Source organism: Notolabrus celidotus, chromosome 6, assembly GCF_009762535.1.
Source record: "Notolabrus celidotus isolate fNotCel1 chromosome 6, fNotCel1.pri, whole genome shotgun sequence".
NCBI classification, from domain to species: domain Eukaryota; kingdom Metazoa; phylum Chordata; class Actinopteri; order Labriformes; family Labridae; genus Notolabrus; species Notolabrus celidotus.
Window position 1 is genome coordinate 29,577,661 of NC_048277.1, and position 22,334 is coordinate 29,599,994.

Genomic DNA, 22,334 nt, shown 5'->3' on the forward strand with positions numbered 1-22,334 from the left:
CTTCACAAGATGATCCATGTTCCTCATTTTAGTGCAGGCTGCTCCTCTGAGCTGTCCCATTAAAATAACATAAAGGCTAAAATTATGTTTTCTCATAAATTTACAATTTTATTCTGGTAATCTCTTCTTTTCTTCTATGTACTACAACACAGCCCCAGTAGAAATAACCTAACTTGTTGAAACAACTTTCCTGTATTCATGTCCACCAGACAAACAGAATAAATCCATTACATTTAGTTTAAAACACACAAATAGAAACAAATAACTCACACACCACACATTTAGATTTCAATGTAGTTTAATTGATGATCACCAGGCTGTTTCCCTTTTACAATGAATCTGCAGTAGTTCTAGTTTTACCAGTTAGATCTAAAGAGACAGAGAGATATTGAATATTGCACTGAGGAAGAAAAACATAACTAAGATTAATACAATGCAAAAGAGAGAGAAGAGAGAAGAGAGAGAGAGAGAGAGAGAGAGAGAGAGAGAGAGAGAATCAAACAGAACTACCAATACAGCGTCTTCTTAACAACATGTTAATAGGGCAAACAATAAAAGCACAGCCCAGTATTATATTACTGTAGGTCATTTCAGTACCAGTTAAGACAGTTAGCTTTTTTTTTTTTTCAAATATATCTCTTTAAAATAGCATTGTATCTTTTATTATTATCATTATTATTATTATTATTTCCATGTTAAACAATTACATTCAGGATTATAACTAAATAAATCACATGCAGATAGATTAGATGGACAGATGACACCATATTGTGATCAAATGATATGGTCGTTTAAATGCAGGTATGGCGATGGATTTCAACTGAAAGATGCACTTTTTTTTTTTTTTTCGTTCTGTATCTTGTCAGCAGTTTGTGTAGTTTTCTTGGTTCCAGGATTAGTTAGCAGTTTGTATCGTTCTGTCACTAAAATCATCTAAAATGAACAGGTATCACAAGAAAGGATAGTTTGCTGTTTCTTTCTGGTTTGTTCTTTCCGGAGCGATATTTACAAATCTGTGCAGCGTACGTTAACGCACGTGCAGCTTCTGTTAAGTTTCACTGATGGTTTTTGAGTCTGCATGTGTTTCAAGTCATCTTCAGGAAAAGTTGCAGCTGCAGTTGGTTCTGTTTTGTTACTGTTAGTTTGTTGTGGGTTCTCTGTTGCGCTCTGACTTCATAAAAGTCAAACTTGTCTCCTCCTCGAGGGCAGACTGTCACTGAAATGACAATTAGTCAAAACAGACATCAGAGTCCGCCCTGCCTCACGTTGCTCCCTAAGGTTTCGATCTGTCTAGGTTGGTGTGAGTTGATGTTTGTTTTTTTTTTATATTTATTTATTCATTTTTGTCACTTGTTTTGTTCCAGCAGCATTCACATGTAGTACCAACTCTACATTCAGAAAAATAGATCTCCTGTATAGTGCATTCAGCCTGTGTGGAGCCACACAGTTCGGTATTGAGCGATTCACAGCGTTCTACTCGTGCCTCAAAAAATACAATCTCAAGGCCTGATATTTGGAATCTGCCAACTTAAAAACATTATTCAAAGACAGTATACAACATATCAGACCATCCACAAAATCTGATCCACACTGAAAAAGCTTCTCCCTGTCTTTTGGACACATTACCAGACAGCGTCAAAGAAGGGGCTGATAAAGACTTTGTTGAATAGATCGGTTCACAACACTCATGAACTGTTTAAAAGGGAGTCGATTTGATCTTGTGCACGTTGTGATCTGGCCTTCAATTAATAAACTCCCCTTCAGACAAGGGTGTGTGTACTTGTGCGTTCCCAGCTGTTTAATAAACACCCTGCATCAGACTCTTCCCAAGTGGGATTAAAAAAAGCTATGTCTGCCTCTTAAACAGTGCATAATGGGAAAATATAATGTTTAGAAAAATAATTACATTCAGTGGCAACCTTGTAAATCTTTGATTTGAAGCTGAGGGAGGCCGGAGGCTGCAATGAGCATGGAGGCTTTTGAAGATGAGCAGTAAGGGTCAGGAGCTGGAACAAGCTGGCCTCATACTGTGGACGATTTTCATATTTTCATTAAATGTGGAGAATAGAGTTGAGTGAACATGATGTGTGCAATCAGATGATCTACCCTTCTCATAATGTGTCAATGTATCATATCAATCTGTCATCAACAGTTCACACAAAGTACTTTCTGGAAATCCAAGCCTCCCCGTTCAGTCTGTCCCCGAGCTTCAAATAAAAAAAAAACAGAAGATAAATAGCTAGCTTTTTATGAACCATCTCACATATATGGGCTTCTCATGTCGACCAAAACAAAGTTAAATCATAATTGCATTTGCTTTTCAGCATAAATTAAACCCTGAAAGGATAGCAGATAAACATTTCTGACTCTAGAAATGAAAATATAAACGCAGGAATAAAAGTTGGCCATGTGTTTAAATTTGACATGTTCATATTTAAGCTTCTCTCTAGTCTGTATGTGAGCTCGCAAAAACACCTTTCACGCTAAACCCAAGTAAATCTCACTCAGTTACCATGCTGCTCTATAAAACCCTTTAGTCTGTGCATCATCAACTCACCAACACAAACACTACTTCATGGTCATTCCTACTTTCTAACTTCTTCCAGTACACTCAAAACCATTCACATTCATGCTCTACGCATATAGAACTCTGGGATTAAGATACCGTAATTGCTTTATATTAAATATCTCAGTTTGGAGGAACCTTTTGTACATTTTTATATTTATATATATGCATATTTTTATACAAGTTATTCTCTGCTGCTACTCTTACTCTCACCTACAAACAAAAACCCAACTTTTAAACCCTTGCACTTCTTAAAAGTACATTCCTATTTGGTGCAATACTTTGCTCAAAGACATTCATATTGGTTTGAAAGTGGCGTTTCACAATGTGGAATCATAGAGCTCTGAAGCTAATACCAAAGTTTGTATTTCGTAAGCGTACTATTTGAGAGTATCCTGGTTGTGGACAAGGTTTGTGCATGTACTGAATGAGCTGATTGGTCCTCGGTTTCAAAGTTTGGTTTCTTTTTTTTTTTTTACCCTGGCTTTGCTTCAAAATGGCTGACAAAATAGCTCCCTTCCTCCAAAAACCACAAGCTAAAGGCACGTGAAAGAAGCCTCCTGTTACACACTCCAGAATTTTTTTCTGTCCCTATAAAACAACCTCATCAATAAATATAAATATTGCAGTTCACACTGGCGTTAGTGTTCCCTCTGAAGGGGACTAGCAGTCAAGCTTCCGTTGCTACATTTGTCACAGGTCGCTGCTTGTTTGTTCCATCGCTTTATGATATCGACAGACAGTAAGATGTAGCTGAACAGGAGGAAATGACAAAAAGTTAAACCTTCTTCTCCAAAACTTTCGCTTCAGGATAATAATTTGCTGCACAAAATATATAATTTTCAACAAAACCTTTGTATCCATGTAGAAACATTTACCCTATATGTATACTGGAGTACATACAACCAACAAAGACCGTGATAAAGACTTGAAGAGGAACCGTTACATCCAGCAGAGATATGATTATTGTGCAAACATCGTCCCTTTGCCCGGCGCTTATTGAATTCACTTGAGCGTAGACAGCCAAACAGTGTAGTATCTATCTGCACTATACTGCATTCCACACTTGAAGGCTGGCTAAAGAAAGTATTAACCCTACGCATTTCTGACAGAGTCTGAGCTAAAATGCAAGCATCATGCACCAGCAAAGCTGTGAAAGCCAAAAGAGAGAGATTCCAAACAGTGGCAACTTCAGGCACCCCCTAAAACTTCATCACAAAATGACAAGAAGTAACATATTTTTCTTTTTTTCTCACGTTATATCGTTTTTCTTCTCTACTGTTTTACTCCAAAACTACAGTTGCATGATCAAAAGTGCAATGGATGAGTTTTGCCATGTGCACCGATGGAAAAGAAGCTCCACATGGAGAAACATATGAAACATTTCTACTCTTATAAACACTGTCAAAAGAAATGATCCATCATTGATTCATCTTGGAGACATTTTGGAGAAATATGTGTTTTTTTCTTTAAGTGTTTTGGCACTTGTTTCTGACTTCTGAACAAGAAATGTGCCTTTGGGGGATCATCACATTCCAGATTTAACCACAACTGTAGGTGACATTTTCAGAACTACACTTTACCAATCTGTAGTTACTTTGTATTTCTGTTCAAAACTAATGAGGCAAAGAAAGCTCTTAACAGTGATTATGTTATTTAAATGATCTTTTCAGCGCACTTGGTGAGTGCATTAGGGCAGACAGTTCACACAGAAAACACAAACATAAAAGAAGGTTATTATTAGCAAAATAACCCCTGACTGTCACACAGAGCACAAACCCAGAGTTCTGATTTGATTTCAGCTAACATGATCTAGTGTATTAAGAGCTGCAGCAAATGCATTTGAGACTGATACCATGAGCGAGCGAGAAGCTTTGATGGAGCAGAGTGTGATGTTCGCTCTCGCCCGACTTCCAGTGAGGACAGATGACAGGATGGGGAGGGGAGCCGTAAGGGAGCACAGCGTGGCTCCTGAAGCTCAGAATTCGATCTTGCAGGCTGGGAAGGACTCGTCCTGCATGACTACGGTGCTGCTGGAGGCCAGAACCATGATGTTCAGGTCTTGCTGCTTCTCGTGGGTCTGCTGGTACCATTCCCGGGTCACCTCTGTGTCGTGGGTGGGGATAAGAGTCACCTGGAGGGAAGACAGAGAAAGAAAATTAAGAAGGATAGGAAATGAGGAATAGAGAGACAGGCCATAATGTATAAGAATACTAGAGGTTTCAGATCCACTGATCCAAATTAGTAACCAATCTTAATGTTGAAGGACTGTCATCCAAATAAGTCGATGGCCACCTCAGAAACAAGTCATGTGGACTTCAGATGAAGGACACATGATTTTCTGAAAGTCTGCCGAGTGAGTTATCCTCATTGAACCATGATCTGTGAGAATTAAAGAACACCAATGGACCAAATCTTGATTTAAATGGTTAGTAATGGAGTTAAAAATTAGATTTAAAAAAACGTATTTTGGGATTTTTTGGGGTTCTTACACTTTTGGATAATTGAATATGCCCCGGGTCAAATTCCAGGAACATTATTGCTGTTCCAGAGAAACGAACATAACAGGAGGGTTAATATTAGGTTGATTGACTACTAGTGAGTGTCTTATTACAGGAGCATTAAAGGAATACTTTGACATGTTTTACTTGTTAGCTAAGAGTAAAATGAGGTTTAAAGTTTAATCCAAAAGGCATTCAGACTTGGTTAAAGTCCAATTGCCTTTTGGATTAAACTTTGAATTACCTTGACCTGGAAGACTGAGAACCTTCACAGGCAGTATGATAAGATAATACTTGTTATGACACTTGAATGTGTGTGTTTAATATGATGCGTTTGCTTAGCGTAGCTTACACTGGTGTAAAGACTAGAAATGTAGGAAATAGTTACCTTGGCTCTGATAAAAGGCAACAAAATTAGCCTATCAGTCCCTCTAAAGCTCATTATTGACTTAACGTTACATCTTGTTTGTTTGATTGATTAAAAAACAAAAGGTTAAAACAACAGATTGTTGTAATGTGCAGGACTGTTTCATGGCCTTGTTGTGTTTTTAAAAACATTCAAAACATCCCTTTGAGAATTTCTCTGACAGAGATCTGCTGCTTTTTAGCAGCACCAATGAGTTCTGTCATATTAAAGACTCTTACCATTCTAACCAACCTGTACTTTTTAATGTTCCTCAAATTTCAAAGCCCTGAACATTTTTCACTTCAAGTTAATACTTGCAAATTATCCATCCATCCATTCATCAATCCACCCATGTATTCATCAGTCCATCCTACTACTTTCTGTGTCTTATCCAGGGCCCAGTCCTAGTAACAGAAGGCTAAGCTAGTAATTCCAAAAATCCCTATCAACCTTTTCCAGCTCCCCCTGGGCATCCATTGGCATTACCAGGCCAGAAGAGATATATAATCCCTTGAGTGTGCCCAAAAAAACTCAAAAAGAAAGGCCCTCAGGAGGCACTCTTCTCAGATGCCCGAACCACCCCAGCTGGATCCTTTCCATGCGAAGGAGCAGTGGCTCTACACAGAGCTTCTTACCACAATCTCTAAATCTAAGCTCAGCAACCCTGCTGAGGAATCTCATTAAGGCCATTTGTCCGGGCAATCTCAATCCTGAGGTCACTCCACAAAGCTCATGACAATAGGTGAGGAAAGGGACACATATCCACTTGTAAATCAAAAGCTTTGCCTTCTGGCACAGCCTCATCTTCACCAAAGCAGTGCGGTACAACGCTTGAACAGCTTCTGGCTCTGCACAGACTTGTCCATCCATCTTACAATCTATTGTACCTCTGACACATGAACTAGACTCGAAATACTTAAAGGTTACATTGTGATTAAACCAATAGAACCACATCATCTGCAAACAGACAAAACCTCAAATACATCACAAGGAGCTGTATTCAGAATCTACATAATTCTCTCACTTTGGCCTTATGAAAACCAGGTGACTCATCACTGTAGCCCAAGAGTGCCATAATCTCGCCCTACCAGCCACAGACCCCCAATGGAAATGATCAAAGACCCTCTGGACATCCTTGATAAGTCCACAAAACAAATGTGAACTTGATGAGCAAACCACCATTATCCTCTTCTTTTATAACTGATCAGGTATTTTGGACAGCATTCAATCTTGTTGACCCTGGCTCCACTTTTGCTGGGTGAATTCAGGCTGGTTAATCACAAATCATAGTGGCTAAGAAATCCTGGGTTACTATCTTTGGTATCTTGGGTGTTTCACTCCTAGCTGTCCTGATTTATCCCTGACGGGGCTGTTGAACAGAAATAGAAACATCTTCTTGTTGATAAAAAGGCACAAAGTCACATGGTAAATGAGGTTAGGTTGGCTTATTGATGAACTTCAACTTTTGCACGAACTTACAACTGATGCCTGTAACCAGATTTGGGAAGTAAGTCTTAACTGTCACGGCAGGCTGTATGTCCAGATCCCTGATCGTGACAGGAAAGTCTGAACAATTGAGGTGACCTGATGCATAAAATCTTCACTGTTGGACTTTTTAAATCTCCTTGGCCAAGCTTCGATAAATTATCCGGTTAAAGACACTGTCATCTCCTGAGCCTGTACCTTCCAGTTGCTGGGACCTGATATACCACAAGACTGGCCCTGCAACTGTAAAATCCTGATCTACTTTTCCATGCCCCATATAGAATCTGCAAAGTTTCATCTGTATGCAAGGATCAACACTCACATCCACATCAGTCTCCTTGGGGTCATGGAGCTTCTTGGCTACCCCTGCAAACTCAACCAAGGATAAAGGAGAAGCTTCCCCTGGATCTTTGAGCTCTGCCTCCTCATCCAGGTCATGTTTGTCTGGTTCAGGAGTTCTTTCCAATCCTCAACAATATGCTAGAAACTGCGGTTCTCCTCCTGCACTCAGAGAATCCTTAGCAAGCACTGCTTTACCTTAAATGAGTCATCAGAGGGTTTCCAAGAACTTTCTTGAGGCCACCAAAACACAAACCCAGTTTACTTGTGCCTAAAGCCTGGTTTATACATCTATGTCAAATCGGCGCTGTACCCCACGCTTGCCCTGTGATTGGTCCACTTGGCAGCATGGGATTTCTTACATAACATTCCGGAATCGCCGTACATTAAATGCAAACAATGGTGGTACAGACAGAGTAATGTTTGCAGCAGGTAAATACCTGTAAATTGGAGCCCCACTGAGCTTTGCCTTCAAGCAGGGCATCCAAGACTCCACGACTAGGTTCCCCGCTGCCTGGGTCGTTCCCGCTCACCACATAGTATGCGGCACGAACTCTCTTGAAAAACTCCTGGTCCACGTTCTTTGCACTGCAGTGGTTTGGCACGTAAGCCAAGTCGACATAGACGGGTGGTCCAGGGGGGACAGCTGAGCTTGTTTTCTGAGAATTGTTGACTGAAAAATGGAAAAGAATGCATGACAGTGAAAACCATAAAATGATTATAATAGAACTTTAATTAGTCAGAAATATGAGACAATAATGTGTCATTTCACCTTTCATTAAACATCTTTTCTACACATCCATTATTTAAAGTGCTGCTGCGTTTGTGTTCATCGTGCCTACTTACAGCACAATTTAAAATGACCTCAATCCTTTGCATGTCCCAACCTCACATTATCAGTTGCGGATGTGCAAGTTTCATAGAAATAAGACTTAAACTGTGAACTCAATTGCATCAATTCCTCACAGTAATCATGTCTTAAGTACAACACCTTGTGTTCATTTATAAAGCAAGTGATAAAAGCTTTGATGAGACATCACCCATGTGTTGTCTACAAAGGTTCATTTCCATAACTTCAACAAATTGCTTGTGCAAATGGAGAACAGAAGCAACTGTTTCCTGATCTGATCTGATCTGATCTGATGTCAGTATGTAATCACTGTGTAATCACAGTTTTGAAAGGAAATTTAAGCTGCCAGCCATGAGGAGGTTATTTCACATACCTGCGCTACTCTTGACTCCATTGACCAAGCCCTTCCCTCCCATGTCACTCCTAACGCTGTGGGTTTCAGACATCTTGTTCATCCTGGAGCTTTTCTCTGTGTCCCTCCTCCTGAGGGAGGCTGATCGAGGCGAGGCAGAGTCCTTGGAAGTCTGCTTCACTGGAGTATAGGACCTCTTCCTGACTTCGTTCTTCCGAGCTGGGGAAGCTGACTTGGGTTTACCCTTCCTAAGGCCCTTTGTGGTCTTATGCTCCTTCTTGGGAAGTTTCTCTGTGCTGCTGTGGTCATTGAGAAGAGCCTCCGGATCCACCATGCACACATCTGGGTGGGGAGGGTGAGGGTGAGGGTCCTTCATTGGGGTGGGGAGGGGATCGTGAGTCTTCTGAGCTGATCTTGGTGATGAAGGTTGATGTCCTCCTGAAGCTCCAGATGCAGATAATTTGTCCACCGGCAGATGTTCAGCGTCTTCGTCCGAGTCTAGATTTCCTTCGGCTGTTATGGACGGACATTCCTCGGTTTCTGGCGGTACGTCGGAGTCAGACTGCGTAGGTAATGACTCACTCACTGATGTCGGAGGTGTTTCCTCTCCGGCTAATGTTACAGTTAATCCAGAAGACATGCTGCCAGGCAGCTGTTGTTGCCCCTGTCCAGAGTCTCCAGGTTGACTCTGAGCATGATGGCGCCTCTGCTTGTGGGACCTCCTCTTCACTGAGTGTTGCTCCTGATCATCCTCGTCCCCTTCTTGGGAGCGGTCACTCTGGCCATCCTCCTCGCCCTCGTCACTGGAGAGCAGGTGAGGGCTCGGGTTGATGAACGATGGCGACAGCTCTCCTTTGCGATGCTTGTATTCGCAGGACGAGAAGCCAGAATGAGAGGCAGAGGAGGAGGTGGCCCCGGTGTTCAGGTCAGAGGGGCGATCAGTCTTTTCAGATTTTTTGCTAGAAGTTTCTTTGTGACTGGTATCTTTTGAGGAGGACAGAGAGGTGCTGTGGATACTGGACACCCACTCCATTGCTTCCTCCTCCACCTCCTCGTCATCGTCATCACCATAACCTGTAGGAGGGGCACTTGGGTAGTCATCAGGCTTTTGTAGGAGCTCCCAATCAGAAATGCTGCTCCTTCTCCTCATCCCTAACTTCTCTGGTGGCGTTTCCAACAAGCTTTTCTCCACCAATCTTTCCGCCTTTTCTTTTTTAACATCTTCTACTTTTGTACACATCTTTGGATCAGATGCTATACTTTCTTTACACGCCTTGTCTTCTGTTTTAAGCTTGACTTCGTCTTTAGCTGTTTCTGTCTTTCCCTCTGTTTCTTTCTTTTCCATTTCTGATACCTTTGCATCTTTCTTGTCCTCCTTTTCCTCTGCTGTTTTCTCCTTTTTCTCTCCATCCTCCTCTGTTTTGGACAAGTCTGTTGTGGCACACAAGGTTTTGCTAACTTTACTTTCACACAGTGAAGTAATTGACACTGCCTGTTGAGTTGGTTTAGACACATCAGTGGTTGAGGTGATGGTGGTAGTCTCAGTGGAATGTGTGCTACTCTCCACCAGACAGGCCTCAGTTAAAGTTGATAAAGTATCTTCTTGCTCAGCCACTTTGATTTTTTGACATTCAATACGACATGGTAGAGTGCTGTCCATTTCAAGTGTATCAGGCCCCTCGTCTTGAGCTGACCCTTGGCACGCCCTTTCAGAGGAGTCAGCCCTTTGGAGGGGAGCGACATCAAAAGAAGCCCTCGATGTTGATAGACTCTCTGATACCTTTACTGGATCCACACTTTGTACAGATGGTGCTGCAGAGGCTGTTGTAGTCTTGGTCTCTAACATATAAAAACTATCAGTGCTGGACTTTGTGTCCTTGTCAGACTTTGGAGGACTGCTTTTATCCTCAGTCTGCTTTGCAGTTGTAGACAAACCTGTGGAAAACGGTTTGGTCTCTTCAAATAGGCCGGGCACTTTTGTAGCAGGTTTTGTGGTCACCTCCATGTACTCTTCTCTGTGAAATCCACCAAAGCAGGAGCTCGACTCTGTCCTGAATGATGGCTCCTCTTTTGCAAGGGGTACCTCAGAACTTGATATTGTTGGGAAAGTTTTGACTTTGTCCAGAAGTTGTTGGCTGGAGGGGGAAGATGTTGGGGCTGAGGATGAGAAACTGTACGATGTGGAGGAGTAGGTTGTAGTGGAATATGTTAAAGTAGTGTAAGTGCAAGGGGAGGTGGCTCCACCGGGTTTGTCTGTGGTGCCTGTTGTCTGCTTCTCATCCTGACTTTCTTTTTTCATGTCCTTTTGGCTGGCTGATTTATCATCGCTAGGTTGGGGTAGGTGGGAGGAAACTGAGAGTACAAGGGTTCCCTCTTTCAACCCTGCTTGACTCTTTTCTTGGTCTAAATGCTCAGAGTGACCTCCAGGTTTGCTCTGTCCGATATCTGCATAGCTACTTCCAAACGGAGGGAAGGAACTAGATGTATCCTTGGGCAGAGGCTCTGACTTGTCAGGTGGCGAAGAGATTCCTGCAAAGCAGCTTGAAGATGATGCTTGAGAAGATTCCTTTGTCAGAAAGCCAGGTGACTGAGGCAGTTTGTCTTCATCTGCTTTTTTTGACTGTAGTACGTCCATGGAGGGAAAGTCTTCTGCTGATGACAACCTCCTCTTTGTACTAAACCCAGGAGACAACTTATTTTTGTCAGTGTCCTCTGCTTTCTCTCTTTCAGGAGGCTTTGGGACATCTGATGAGCAGCTTCCATCCACTTTGTGGGCACTTGGGTCTGGTATGGATGTTGTTTTACCGTCATTTTCACCCTTTGTCTCAGCAGGTTTGCATGAGGCACCACTGAGACCCAAATCATCGTCCTTGAGCGGCTTTGGTTCAGGAGACGGTGCCTTTTTGCTCAGGTCCTGCTTGTCTGTGGGTGTTACTTTTGAAGCAGAGGCTTCATCGGGCGTTGGTTTACAGACTGCGTCCTCTTTTTGGACGCTCGATTCAGGCACCTGTGACTTTTTATTTGGGTCCTCTGCTACCGTAGCGCTGTCGTCAGAGCCACGTCTGCACATTTCTTTTTCAGACTGTTCCCTGGCACCCTTTTCCACATCAACATCACTGGACACCTCCTCTTCTTCCTCTTCCTCATCTTCATCATCATCGTCATCGAAATCTTCTCCCTCTACGAGTAACCTTTTATCTATCAGGCTCTCTTTTCCTTCAGGATAATCTAGCACTGATTTAGAAGCGGCAGAGCTGCTAGTTTGGCTATTGTCCGATGCTAAAACATTATCGTCTACTACATGTCCTGAATATGTGGCTGCAGACGCAGTCCTTAAGACACTTGAAGTTTCCTCTGTCTTTGATGGAGACACTTTCTGAGGTAAGAAATCTTTCTCTGCAGGTGAACGCCGACCAGACGGGGATCCCTCTCTTTCGTAATCAGAGGACTCCATTTTGTCTTTGAGTGACTCAGCAGATTTCTCCTTCTCCTTTTCTGTTCTCTTATCTGACAGCTCTCCAAAAGCTGCAGGAGTGGCTGAAGCTTGGGGACCAAGATCTGGTTGACTCCATGACGGAGAGGTTGTTTCCTGTCTTAATGATGTGCCCGCGGATGGTACAGCAGCACAGGCGCCAAGATTATCACTTTCTTCTGTGGCATCTGATGAAGTAGCACCTCCCATCATATCCTCCTTCTCTTTCTCAGTTTTTTCAGGTTTGTCCTCTTTGGGGCTAAAAGAATATGACTCAGCAGCAGCCTGAGACATTTTGTTATCTTGGACCTCTATGGCTGAAAAGCTCTTGTCAACATAAGGTGCTTCTGGTCGTTCCTCTCTTTCACTCTCCTCCTCCTGGCCTTTCTCTCTGTCTTCATGTTGAGGTGAGGCACTTGGGCTGTGGTGGCTGCTTCTTTCGCTTTCTGTGAGGGACGCTGCACTGTAGTCCACTCTACTGAAGGACAGGGGCTCTTCTTTGTACTGATCATCCAGGAGGAACATGGCTGCTCCGGCCTCTGCCTGGCTTGCTCTTCTGTTGTCATCGATACCCATATCAGAGGTGTGATCAAAACCTTGAGGGACTTCGCTTTCTTCTCTGGAGTCCAAGTCATGATCCTTCGGAATGGGCTTTTCATACGGATCATACTTGGATGCAGCAAAGGTCGGCTTTTCGTCTTCAAGGCTTTCACTCACAGTTTCCTTCTCTGTGGCCACTTTTTCAGCGTCAGATTTCACATCTTCAGGAAGGCCGGCCTCCTTGGACTCTTTGTCCAACATGAAATAAGAACAAGGCTGTGTTAATCCTGGAGAAGCAACCTCTCGCTCTCCCTCCATCTCCCTCTCTGCTTCCTTTACTGCTTTCTCATCCAGCTTCGTCTTGTCTGTAGCACTGACAACAGACGGTATCTGTTTCTCTTGTTGTGGTGTTTCCTCCACACTGGACTGGCTCTCTGTGCTTGAAAGTGTGCTGCTCCTCTGTTGGCTGTCGGTGCTCGATACTGTTGACAGCACAGGCTTTTTCTCAGTCGAGTCTGACATTAGTTCTGTTTTAGCTGCGGGAAAATCAGAGGCTGTTTCTTGTTTTGGAACAGAGGACGCCTCCTCCTTTGATGTGACAATATCAAAGGAGGGCTCTGGCTTGGCGAGAGGTGCAGGTGTGATTTCTGTTTTCACACCTTTGCCTGCTTCTAGTGAATGTCCGGATTCTTCTCTCTCATACTCTCTGATGTCTTCATCAATGGAGGGCTCCTGCATTGTAAGTGTTGGTATTATAACCGTGATCTTTTGTGTCACTGGTGGTTTGGTTTGGTCACTCGTCTGTTGTGGAGGTGAACTGTCATGTTCTGTTTTTTTGGGCTCCACTGACAAAGGTCTGGAGCCTGCTCCTCCCATACAAATGTCCTCCTCTTCTTCATCCTCCCTGTCTTCATCAGAGGACTGGACCACAAATGTGGGTTTGATCTCTGACTTTGACGCCGCTCCTTCTTCTTCTGCAGCTTTAGCAGGCTGCTTCATTGTTTTGTCCTGCTCTTTCTCTTGTAACTCCTCTCGCTCCCATTTCTCCTCTTTGGTGTGGTCCGCATCGGAGGAGTCGTACTTTTCCTTCTCAGTGATCTCATCCTTCTTCACATCAGCAGCAACATCCTTTTCTTTAATCATCTTGTCCTCTTCTGGTTTTGTCTTTTCATCTTTAATGTCTTCATAGGTGTAATCTTTCTCTTGTTCCTTTTCCATCTTCTGTTCTTTGCTCAGTTCAGCAACATGTGTATCATCTTTTTCTTTCTCCATCTTCTCTTCCTGACTTATGATGGCCTTTGCTTCTTTGTCTTGTTCTTTTTCCTCTGTCTGTATTTGGCTCGGAGACACACAAATGTCATCTTTCCCTGCTTTCAGGGACTCACTTGATGTGCTTACAGAAATGTCTGGCTGCATTTCTTTTGATGGAGCACCAGAAGTTTCCTTCTCTATCTGAGACCCTTTAAGCATATCAGAGCTTTCTTCATGTATATGCTTATCACCAGAGTCACAAATATCATCCTTTTTAGTTTCCTTCTCTTCTACGGTCTGACACACGGAAGAATCCACCTCCTTTTTATCAGCCGTCTTAGAATCAGTCTCAGAAGGATAATCGTCTGTCCCTTTTTGCTCGTCTTTGGTGCTAAATGTTGGAGAGTGTGTCTCCTGTTTGCTGGATTCAGCGTCACAGCTGCCCTGTTGGACAACATCTTGTATGGTTGTAACTTCAGACAACTCTTTCTCATCCTTTGGATGCCCAACACTTGAGTCTGTTTCTTTCTTCGTCTCTGCAGCTCCTTTTTCAGCATCTTTATCCTTAATTTCCTCGAAAGTTGGTTTATGGTCAGATACATCACCCTTCATTTGCTCTTTACCATCAGAAATATCACTCTTTTCTTTTTCTGTGTCTGGTGCTTCCTCTTTGACCTTAACGTCCTCTTTTGAGATTTCTTTTGTCTCCTCCTTTATGAGTTTTTCATCAGATTTCATGTCTTTAATATCTTCCTTCTTATCCTCATGTGCAACAGGTTTTTCACCGTCTTTCTCTTTGCTCTCCTCCTCCTCCTTGGTAGGTGTGATATCAGAAATTTCATCAGAATCTTTTTCTTCTTTGACAGTTTCAGGTGTGTCACTCCGCTCCTGAGCAGACACTTCCTCCTCCTTGGAAGATTTCACTGTTATAGTTTCCTCCTCATCATCAGCTCCCTCCTTTTCTTCTACTGGCATTTTAACATCCAAAGTGTCTTTACTGACTTCCTTCTCCTTTTCTTCTTCTTTTGTGGCAGGTTCGGCAATGAAAGTGTCTTCCTTTGGGCTCAGTTCATCCTGGGATATCTTGACGGGAGAAGTATCTTCCCTCATTATCACAGCCTCGTCCTCAGCCTTGGTGGTTTTGACGTCTTTATCTCTAATGGTTTCTTGCGTCTTTTCTTGTTCCATGACTGGTTTGACAGTGTCTTTAAGGATGTCTACTTTCATTGACGTGTCAGAGGAATCCTCATCTTTACTTACTACCACATCCTCCACACTGGTAAGTTTGACTTCTTTAGTGTCATCTTTACTTTCCTCTTGCTCCTTTTCTTCTCCAACTGTTGCTTTAACAGGAGAAGTATCTTCCTCACTCGGGGGTTGATCTTTTGTATCTTCTTTACTTTCCTCTTGTTTCTTCTGTTCTTCTGCTGTTGCTTTAACAGGAGAAGTATCTTCCTTACTCAGGGGTTGATCTTTTGTATCTTCTTTACTTTCCTCTTGTTTCTTCTGTTCTTCTGCTGTTGCTCTAACAGAAGAAGTATCTTCCTGACTTGGTTGTTGATCTTTTTTATCATCTTTACTGTCCTCTTGTTTCTTTTCTTCTTCAGCTGTTGCTTTAACAGAAGAAGTATCTTCCTTACCCGGCTGTTGATCTTTTTCCTGCGTCTTGGCTGTAGCATCATCTTTACTCGTATCATCCATCTTTTCTTCTTCTGTTGCAGGTTTAAGGACTTGAGCGTCATCCTTGCTCGGTGTCACATCTTCGTCTTGGTCCTTGGAGATTTTTGTCTCAGAGCTATCATCTTTTCTCGTCTCCTTCTCTTGTTCTTGCTCTGTGGATGGCTTGGGAGAAACACTCTCATCCTTACTCACTGTTGCTTGAATTTCCTCGGTCTTGGTGAGGCTGGTGGTTGAGATAGTATCTTTACATGTCTCTTTCTCTTTTTCCTCTGTCATGGTGACAGCAGACGAATCAACCTTACTAATCACTTCTTCTTCTTTGATGGGTTTGGCAGCGGTGATGTCATCCATCTCCTCTTTTTCACTGGGCTTATCTGTAACGGGCTCAGTTTTCGAAACATCTTTCTTTTCAATCTCTTTGTCTTCTTTCTTAACATCCATCTCTTTGATATCTGATGTTTCCATCTCTTTCTTCTCATCTTTGGTAGACTCAACAACCAGCATGTCATCCCTCTTTGCCTCCTCTTTCTTTTCATCTTTTAGAGGCTCGGTGGTTTGGACTTTTTCAGGCTCTGTTTCAGCAGTTTTGATGGAGCTCATATCAACGGTATCACTCTTCTTCTCCTCCTCTTTCAAAATCTTACTATCAGACACTTCTTCCACTTTACCCTCTGCCTCTTTGACCTCATCTTTGGTCTCAGGGACAAGTTTGTCGTCTGTTTTTGTATCTTTCTGCTCCTGCTCGTCTTTGATTGGTTTGACCTCAGAAGCAACAACCTCTGCATCTTCAGGACTTTTAGGCACTGTCTCTCCATCTTTCATCATTTCTTTTTCAGTCTTTTCCTCTTGTAAAGGTTTTACATCAGAGATATCCTCCTTCACTGCTTCCTTCTCTGCTCTCTCAGCCGTGGTGGACTCAACAGCAGAAATGTGTTCCTGGATGACAGATTCCTGTTTCTGCTCATCCTTTGTTTTTATGACATCAGCGGTGTCATCTTTTTCTTCCTCTTGTTCCGCCTTGATGGTTTTAACTTCAGATTTATCATCATGGTCATCATCATCCCCTTCCTCATTATCATCACCATCAAGGAAACCACTTTCCTTCTCTGGAAATTTACCTTGAAGAGGCACTTTAGGTTCTTTCTCTGTGAGCTCTGTGCCTAACACCTCATCACTTTGTCCAGGTGACAGGAGGGAATCCTGCTCCGACACGGGTTGTTGAACCTCTGCAGAAGATGGAGCAGCAGCAGGGACTGATTCTGCCTGTTTGTCTTCATCTTTAGCTCCAACTAAAGTCTCTTTTTCTGGCTCCTTTGGAGCTGAAATCTCCTTCATGTCAAGTGGTTTGTCCAAAGATGTTTCAACTTGTACTTGATGCTGATCTGTGATTTGTTTACCATCATCTTTCTGCATCTCCGGTTCAGCTTCATCTTTCTTTGCACTCTTGTCTTCAGTTGCTGTGACTACATCAAGGAGCTCCTCTTGCTTTTGTAACTCATCAGTAGAAGAGGCCTTCACCTTGTCTTCCACTGGTGACTGACGAAGAGGAGAGTGAGTAGCACTCGGTGGTCCGGAATGTGGAGGGGAGGCCATTTTCACAGTGATATCATCTGGGCTGAAGCAGCGCTCCTCACTCTCTGACGTTATTGAGTCAGATCCAAAAGGTCTCGTAGGCACAACAGAAGAAACCTCTTTGGGTGCGACTGCGTCTTTATTTTCCTCTTCAACCGGCAGGTGGATTTGTTTACTGTCTTGCACGGATGCTGAAGCTGGAGGCACCGAGGCAGCCAGTGGTTCAGTTTCCTTCTCTTTCTCCTGTAATGACGCATAGCCTTCTTGGAGCTTCTCAAGTGAGATGTCAACATTAGGAGTTTGGTCCTCATCCTCCTCCTCCTCTTCTTCCTCTTCCTCTTCCTCATCACGAGCATGAGGTGCTTTGTCGGCCATCTTGATTTCAGAAACGGGAAGTGTTAAGTCATCCGATGGAGATTTGGACTGTTTGTCATCCTCTAAGGAAGGTGGTGAAAGAGTTCCAGCAGAGAGTGGCTGCTCTTTGCCCTGGTCTGACGGAATCGACAGGGGAGTCGGGCTTTTAGGTGGTTCTTCAGCTGAAGGCGCTTGGGCAGACGCCACGGATTGATCTTCAGCGATAGACGTAGGGAAGGAGGATATTTTGTCATACTCTGTGATGGATGTTGCAGAAGACACATGCTCCTCTTCTGCCAGAGGAGCCGTGATGATGTTCGTGAACACTGATACTTGCTCCTGCACACCTGGAATAAAGCATTTCTCTGTCATGGCCGCAGCTTGCATCTCCTTCATGCCGTGTATGTTCACGAATGATCCAGTCTGATCTGGAACAGATATGTCGTAAGTACCAACATCGTACTGGAGGTGAGGTATCCTTTCTTCTGCCTCCTCGTGGATCTCCTCGTCAGAGATGGTCTGCTCAGTCTCAGAGTAGCCGGGGATGGTCTCGTCCTGGATGTAGGAGATTGGTTCAGCTGCTGCTGCGCCTTGAACCACTGAGGTTATTGGAGCTGTGGCCCCTCCAACATGTGACAGGTAGCCCTCCTCCTCCTCCTCTTCTTCTTCTTCTTCTTTGGCTGCAGTCAGAGTGTCAGAGGCCATTTGTTCCTCAGCTATGTCTTCAGGTTTGATTTTGATCTCTTCATCTGCTATTACGTCTAAATCTTCTACCTCCTCCAGTTCAGCTTTCTCTACTGCCTCATCCTCCTCTTCCTCCTCCTCCATTTGTAGCTCTTCTTTAGTCATAAACTTAGCAGTGAGATTTTCTGATTTCTCCATTTCTTCTATTTCATGCTTCCTATCGAGACCGTCGTCCGGCATCTCCTTCCATTTTGACTCATCTTCCTCCTCACCAATTCCCATATCTTCTTCCTCCTCTTGCATTATTTTCTTTTCAGCTGCTGGGGCCTCTTCCTCTTTCTCCTCCTCATCCTGAGATGCCGCTCCCTCGTCCTCAAACTTTTGAGCCTCGTCTTCTTTCTCTTGTGTCGAGTCTTTGTCTTTCTCTTCAGCTTCAGGTTCTACTTCTGGGGCAGCTGCCTCTTTTTCTGGAGACTTTGTGCCGGGTGGGATTTCAGATCCAGGTTCTTGTGCTTCTTGTTTCTCTTGGATAAGGCTTTGTGATGTCGGCTCCTGTGAAACCTCTGCACTGTCAGAGGGCTCAGCTGTTACCGCTACAGTGTCAGCTTGCTTCATGTCTTCAAACTCCTTGGTGAGGTCTTCTGGAGTTGAGGGAGCAGATATGCCCTCAACAGCTCCGTTCTGGATGGGTTCAGGTTGGATAGTTTCAGGTTTTGGCTCTACTTTCTTGGTCTCAGCAGGTTCAGCTTTAGTGGCTTTGACTTTTGAAGTCTTGGCTTTACTGGACACTTTAGCTTTATGTAATGTCTTTCTGACTTCTGGTGTAAGAGGTTTTAGGTCAGGCTTTGTAATCTTCCTCAGCTCAGGTTTGGAGCCATCTTTCTTCTTGTCCTCTTTGGACTTTCCATCTTTCTTTTCATCTTTTTTCGCAGAGTCATCTTTCTTCACTCTCTTGATCTCTTTCTTCTCCTTGTCCTTTTTCTCGTCTATCTTCGACACTCTTTCCTTCGAGTGCTTTTTTAAGGTTTTTTCTTTTAAGAGTTTTTTCTTTTCTGGCACATCACTTTTAGATTTGATGGTTTTCGTTGGCTTTTTGGGCTCGGTTTTCTCTGATATGTTTTCCTTAACAGAGTCGCTCTTTGCCTCTGTGGCAGCCGACACGTCATCCTGCCCTTCAGTCTCTTTCTTTGAGGCCTTTGCAGTAGTCTTGGGAGACGACCTGAGACTCTCTTTGCTGTCTGTCCTTTGCTTTAATTTGGTTTGTTTTATAACAGAGGGAGGGGCTCCTGAGGCAATGTCCTTTTGTGTGGCTACAGGATAGCGCAAGTAGTCAAGGTGCTTTAATTTTTCTAGGCCCTCCAGGATCTTGTTTTGTGGCGCATTCCCAGGGAAAAGCACTCGGATGATCTTTTCTGTAGGGCTGGCAGGAAGCCAGACGACCAGAGCTGTAACTGAAGTCAGGTAAGGAACAGATATTTCTCCTTCTTTTCCGTTTGGCAGCACAATACCAGTTTTGGCCTTGCTGTTGCCTGCCCACTTCTGCATTAAGAACTGCATCTCTTTGCTGTCTTTGACTGGGTTGAGAATAAACATGTCTAACCTGCCCACTCCCATCTTGTGGAACAGAGTAATAGGCTCAATAGTGTTGCTGACCACTCGGAAGAGAGGTTCTGGTTTGATTCCTAGTTTGTTAAGGTACTGTAAAGTCAGAGAGGCCTCTTCAATGCTGCGTTTGACTTTAAGATTAGATTCTGGCATCCGAAGCTTCTCTGGCACATTGAAAAATACCACGCCTAGTTCAGGAGAGATCAGGTTCTTCATCCATTCGTTATAATTGGTGGAGTCTTGAGACTGCTCCTCCTCCTGCTCTGCTATCTTCCTCTGCAGCAGCCCATTGATACCTGGTAGATTGTCGGCACCGATGTGTGTGAGCAGAATCGAGTCAATGCGGTCTAAGTGACGGACCAGCTTCCAGAAGCAGGATTTTCGTTCAGAGCCTCCATCTACCAAGATGTTGAAGCCGTTCACAGCAAAGAGAGCAGAGTCTCCACGTCCGCCAGGAAAGATGTAGCAACATGGCTTGGACAGTTTCAGGAAGCCCCCAGAGGTGGGCGGCTCCAAGAGGTCAAAAGGTGAAGGGACGTCGACGGTCTCAGAGATGTACTCTGTGAACTCGGTGACGCCCTCCATCTTGGGAAGGACGGGGTCAGGGTTTAGTCTGTATTCCAGGAACTCCTGCACGGTCTGATGCTGTCCCAGGGAGCTCCAGCCCACCTCCCCGCGGCAGGACACGGTAAGTGTGGCCTGCTGCTTGGGGGCTGCTGTGCCCAATAATTCACTGACCTGCCAAAGAGATATGCCAAGGTACATCAGTTAGTAAGTAATGCATATATGGACTTTGAATGACATCAAAAACAACTAACAGGAGAAGAAAATTGCTTATGTGGAATTGGATCGTTCATTTTAAACTAAACATTGGCTCTTTCCGTTTCAGTCAATAAAAACAGTACTAGACTTACAAAGCACTTACATATCCATTCATACTTGGTTATTATAATCAACTAAGGCATTCACAAAATGACAGAATGACTTCTTCATCAGACTGATGATGTCTGACTCACCCCAGGATCAGCAAAGACACGTGAAAAGGTCTGGTGGGTGAAAACCCCAGTTTGAAGGAGAAGGCCGCCGTGATCTGAGCTCTGACCACTCAAGACCAGGAGCTTGTGTCCTGCTGAGTCTGTGACTAGAGACTGGATCTGGGACACACACACAGAAAGAGAGAGAGAGAGAGAGAGAAAGGACAGTTAAAGGAGAGATAAAATTGCCAGAACGAAGGGAAATGTCTGCTTAATGACACTGAACGATGAGCTTTAAAATATGTCAAGGATAACAACATTTAGGAGTTGTCTGAAATTTCATACAATGCCATCGTGCCTCTGTAAGAAGAAGCAGTGGATGATATTCTGTCACTCACAGGATTATTACATAAGCATCCATGCAAACAGCCGGGTGGGTACTACGTTAAAATATGCCAAAGTTACCAAAGTTACCTCAGACACGATGGTGTCTCCTGAAGGGTTGACAAGCACCACGGTCTCTAGGACATCACTTCTGTGGTGGAGAGTTCTTTGTCCTGTGGGAAGAATGTAAACATGACGTTAATCTTTCATGCTTTAAGAGTTAAGTCAGGGATTCAATTCATCAACGTCTATAGGATGAATGAGGTAAAGAAGGTGACCAGACACTCAGCCGTCTAGCCTGAGGACATCGTGCTGGACCACATCCAGACCTGAACGTGAAAACCTCTTTTAGTCTGAGAGATTTACTATACGGCGTTCTGCATCGTATGTGAGGTGATGGTTATGTAAAGAGCTGAACTCACATGTGCACTAATACAAGAGTAAAAGTTAGAAAAGGGAATATAGTATTGATGTCTGATTGGTGAATTGTATTGAATTTGTACAGACAGACGCTATTGATGGACTACAAATGGAGGATCATACTTATTATGCAGCACAGAAGCTTCCTGTCCTTGAAGGCCATCAACCCACCAATGGGAAGGTTGAGCAAAGGAGCATTTCAATCTAGAATCTGACCACTGATTTATTTCTCTCTGATTAAAAAAAACCCCTGCCCATACTAGAGTTGTTTTTGAATATTTCTCAGTCCACACCACACCGCAGAAATGTTTGGAAACGCCTGCATAAGCATGCCAGGCCAGTAGGTGGCGAGAGGGTGTAATCAGTCAAACACAATAGAGGAACATTTTGTGTATGGAACGTCTTCCTTAGCAAGCAGTAACTTTAAAAGTGGAGAAATAAAAACTACTTAGCATGATACGTATTCGTCCACCTTGACGATGCAGTAAAATGATGAAGAACAGCGAGGTTACTGTAGACGTAAACAAACTGATAGCCCCCAGTCTTGGTGCATGTGCAGTACTTAAAAAAAATAACTGCCATGCGCAAGTATGGTTAATGGTAAATGGACTTGTACTTATATAGTGCTTTTCTTTGGGGAGCATTTGAATAGGGATGCACCCATCCTACTTTTTAGGTCCCGATACCAATATCGATACCTGGGCTTTGGTATCTGCCGATACAGATACTAGCCAATCCGATCCTGGTATTGATTTAATAATCTCTATTCCGAAATGTGAGGATAGAATCATGTTTTGGCAACTTCAGGCTTTTCTGACTTTGTAAACCAAAATAAAATAAACATTTTTAAAATGACAGTATCATTATTCAAGAGATTATAAATGTGTACCAGCAGTTTG

At 43.4% G+C, this 22,334-nt stretch overlaps 1 protein-coding gene across 1 annotated transcript in view; it reads right to left on the bottom strand.

Annotated features, from left to right (window-relative positions):
- Positions 1-280: 280 nt before the first annotated feature.
- Positions 281-22,334, bottom strand: part of map1ab (microtubule-associated protein 1Ab) — a 99,053-nt gene continuing 76,999 nt past the window's right edge. Inside the window, exons 3-7 of the mRNA XM_034685059.1 lie at positions 21,106-21,188; positions 20,674-20,811; positions 8,521-20,395; positions 7,738-7,970; positions 281-4,700 (exon numbers count right to left, since the gene is read on the bottom strand). Of these exons, the coding sequence (XP_034540950.1) occupies positions 4,545-4,700; positions 7,738-7,970; positions 8,521-20,395; positions 20,674-20,811; positions 21,106-21,188 (12,485 nt within the window). The 3' untranslated portion in view covers positions 281-4,544. The remainder of the gene's footprint in view (positions 4,701-7,737; positions 7,971-8,520; positions 20,396-20,673; positions 20,812-21,105; positions 21,189-22,334) is intronic.